General features: G+C 42.4%; 1 protein-coding gene across 1 annotated transcript; it reads left to right on the forward strand.

Annotated features, from left to right (window-relative positions):
• The first annotated feature begins 1,149 nt into the window (after positions 1-1,149).
• Positions 1,150-3,204, forward strand: olfml1 (olfactomedin-like 1). Its single transcript, XM_048257642.1, has 3 exons — positions 1,150-1,376; positions 1,576-1,864; positions 2,190-3,204. Exons 1-3 carry the CDS (start codon positions 1,251-1,253, stop codon positions 2,975-2,977), a joined length of 1,203 nt encoding a protein of 400 aa, XP_048113599.1. The 5' UTR covers positions 1,150-1,250; the 3' UTR covers positions 2,978-3,204.
• Positions 3,205-3,919: the final 715 nt, after the last annotated feature.

The raw sequence follows: 3,919 nt of genomic DNA on the forward strand, positions 1-3,919 counted from the left end.
GCCTTGCGCACATGCAGTTCTGCCCGAAATAGATGCCCGATAAGTGCCCAAAAAAGTGTTACACTATAGTCCCTGAGTGGAGGGACTTGCCTAAAAGGACTTTGGGTGTAGCACCTTCAATAACTGATGCACTGAAGCGTCAGGAATCATCAAAAATATTAAATGACCTAAAATCCATTTTGAAAACATCTTATAAAGCCAAAGCAGAAGGCAGAACATGTAGGAACAGAAGAACAACAGATTGGGTAAAACTTTCCTTGACAGTATCAACATAAGAGTGACAGGACACTGTCATGAACAAGTCATAAACGTTTATGACATAACGCTTCTGTTATTAAAGCAACACCAAATAACTTTCCCTCTGTTGCACGCACGCTATTTGTTTATCCAGCACCGGCTAGGCAAATAACGATGTCCACAGACAAGGTAGAATATGTTGCATGATTTATGAAAGTACGATATATTGCGACATCAGATGCAAGTCAAATTTGTAGTTTCTTATGTCTCATTCCATCAACTTACTGATGCGCTACACGATCTGGCAAACTTACATAGTGTGGTTATAGCCGATAGAGGGCCGCAAAGTGACTGCAGAAGTGCTGTTCACCCTGTTACAAGTTGATGAACCACTGAAACACTGTCAAGTAAAGTGTAACCACAGATTGTGTGCCTTATCCAAGATTATTCATGTCATGAAACAAATCAAACATTTTACACAAAATAATCTAATTGACTTCATTTCCTATTTTTCCCTCTTAGATTCCATAGACCATCACACTGTGATCCTGCAGATATAACTGGAAGTTGAAATAAAACATACTGTGGGGATATTTTCTCTTGTAGGAAGTTCATTTCAGTCTGCATCCAATTGAACTTCAGATTGTTTCAATTCTAAACATATACCCAGTGTCTGAAATATGGATATGTATAGTGAGCTGATCATGACCATCTGGTCATACCACATTTAATAATTTGAGGTCATCCTGTGCCTTCCCAAGTTGAGGACGTGTCCGGACATCTGGAGTTTATTATGGCAGGAAACAAAGCTGCTGGCAAAGTACAAAGCACTCAATACTGAGAAAGTTGCAGAGCCAACAATAGCATCTCACGGAATAACAATCCAAACAAGCCAGACTCCTCTGGAGCCCCAGATGGTCTTGTTACTTGCAACACTCACTTTGAAGCTCTTCAGTAACTTCCAGTAAGAGCAGTACATCTTTCCGCAGATTTTTTGGAGTCTTCTGCGAGTGATGTATATCCGGCTGCTTCACCTAGCAACTCTGCTCCTCCTGGCGTCAAACCCAAGCCATGCTCAGAGGATAACCTCAGATTTAGCCATGATGCAGTACTTCCAGGCCAGGCTGATCCAGCTGGAGGTGAGTGTTCTCGTGCACAGGGCTCCACAATGAAATGCCTTCTCCATCCTCCTCGCTAGATTCCACCCACTGCACAGAACAAAACACACACATCAAATACATCTCCTTAATGACACTGATGTGTTATTTGCAATGTAACCACATGTAAGGTCTCTATTGCTAGCTGTATTTATGTATGTATTTACCACTGTTTGTCCAGGAGCGCCTGATCAAATGTGACCAGAACATACAGGTGTATGGGCAGAAGATATATGACTTGACCAATGAGATGCATGGCCAGGTGAACCACATAAGAGCCCATAAGTCTGAGGTGAGGATGCAGGTGGAGAATGTGGCGCTGCGGGTAGGCCGCCTGGAGAGGGACATGGAGTACGTGCAGACCAGGATCCCTAACGAGCCTCAGGTAGACATGGAGGAGGCTCTGCTGGATCAGCAGCTCAAAGAGGCCCGGAAGCTGAGGGAAAAGGCTAAAGTCAACATTGGGACAGGTACCTACAGTAGTATACCGCGCACACACGAAGAAAATACACACACACACATACACAGAGAGAGAGACATTGATAGATAGATAGATAGATAGATAGATAGATAGATAGATAGATAGATAGATACTTTATTCATCCCGAGGGTAATTTTAGATTTGAATTTTAGAGAGAGAGACAGAGGGAGAGAGAGAGAGAGAAAGACAGATCTTTGTTTGTTTGACCACTGGTCCTTTTGGGAAAATCATTACCATTATTTTTTTTACTGTTTGGCATGCTTTCCATGCATGTAACTAATATAATATGTTGGCCTCAAAATATGCCATTGCAGATTGTGGCACAGTTCTTACAGGTGTCAAGTCCATGAAGATTGTGAAGAAAACGGGCGATGTCTATGGGGCCTGGTTGAGGGACCCAACTGAAGGCTCAGCAAAAGTCTACTACTTTGATGGCACAAAAAATGACACCATGCTTGAGTATACCTCTGTGAAGACCTTCCGTGAGAGCAATTCCAATCAGAAAGCAAACACCATCAAACTCCCTTTCCCATGGCAGGGGACTGGCCATATAGTCTACGATGGCTTTGTGTACTACCACCAAGCAGACACGACTAACAGGATTGTCAAGGTCCATCTCCTCAACCGCACAGTGAGTGACAGCATTCTGCTGCCGGGGGTTGGTCACCTTCCTGCCTATGCACTCTCCCCGCACACGTTCGTACACCTGGTAGTGGATGAGATAGGGCTTTGGAGCATTCACGCCGACCCTGATCTTGGAGGAAACTTGGTGATCACAAAACTGGATCCGGGCACCATGCACGTGGAGCACTCCTGGGACACCCCCTGTAAGAGTCAGGATGCTGAGGCCGCGTTCCTGATCTGTGGGACCATGTATGTGGTGTACAACACCCGTCACGGTGGACGTTCCAGCATACGCTGTCTGCACGACATCCACGACACCATCCTTAATGCAGAGCCCCCTCTACTGTTCTTTCCCAAGGGTTACACCAGCCATGCCAGCATGCAGTATTACCCCAAAGACAAGCAGCTCTTCAGCTGGGATGACGGCTACCAAACCATTTACAAACTAGATGTGAAGAAAAAAAATATGGCTATATAAAATTGAAGTGATTAGTTGAGTAAAACTGATATTTAGAATTGCATGTTGTATATTCCACACAGTACAACCCCAAGATAATCAAAATAACTAGTGTAGTAAACAGTCAAATCATTATTATCAAATCATTATCATTAACTTTAAGCATGCTTTGAATGTGAGATATTATTTAATACAAACATTGCTGTCTTACTCAATTGTATGGATATTAAAGTATTTGTTTCAATGGACAGTGGATTGATGGACAGTTTATGAAAAGGCAGATGCTGTTTATGTTCAACAGTTGTTACAGATCCCTTGATCAATAAAAAGTTAGCCCTACTCATACAATGAGCAGTGAGCAAGTATTTTTTATTTTCAAGCGTTACCTTGGTTTTGAAGACACTTATATTGCACACACATAATATATATAATATTATTTCTTATGAAAAAGCTCACTATGCCACTGCGATGAAGTGATGGTGAGAATGGAGACAGAATAGTGTCATCCCACTTCGTCTTACCACCAGATGTCAGTGTTGCCCTTCATTCTCCTACTTGTTTAGTATAGCTTTGTATAGTCTGTAGTTTGAGAGTATTACAATATTATAGCAGACAGTACATTTGAAAATAACTGGAAATAATGTTGGCTACAAAAATAATATCATAAATGGACGATGCAGATGCAGTAAAATGGCTTCGTCCAACTTAATGTATTCTGTATGGAATATATCCAAGGCTGTAAAAATGACCAGTCTATATGATAGGCTATCCGATTAGTGGGTAGCCTAGAAGTTACGTTGAGGTGAGGTGAATGTTTTAGTGAAAAGGAGAGGAGAGTTCAAATTGGGTACCCAGAAAAAAAAAAAAACTTCACGAGAACACTGGTCGTGGCCCGCCCCTAAAATCACATGACAGGTGATAGGATGGAGGAGGACGCTCGGATGAACTTACGGCGCTCTCACC

This window comes from Alosa alosa, chromosome 11 (genome assembly GCF_017589495.1).
Source record: "Alosa alosa isolate M-15738 ecotype Scorff River chromosome 11, AALO_Geno_1.1, whole genome shotgun sequence".
Lineage (NCBI taxonomy): Eukaryota > Metazoa > Chordata > Actinopteri > Clupeiformes > Clupeidae > Alosa > Alosa alosa.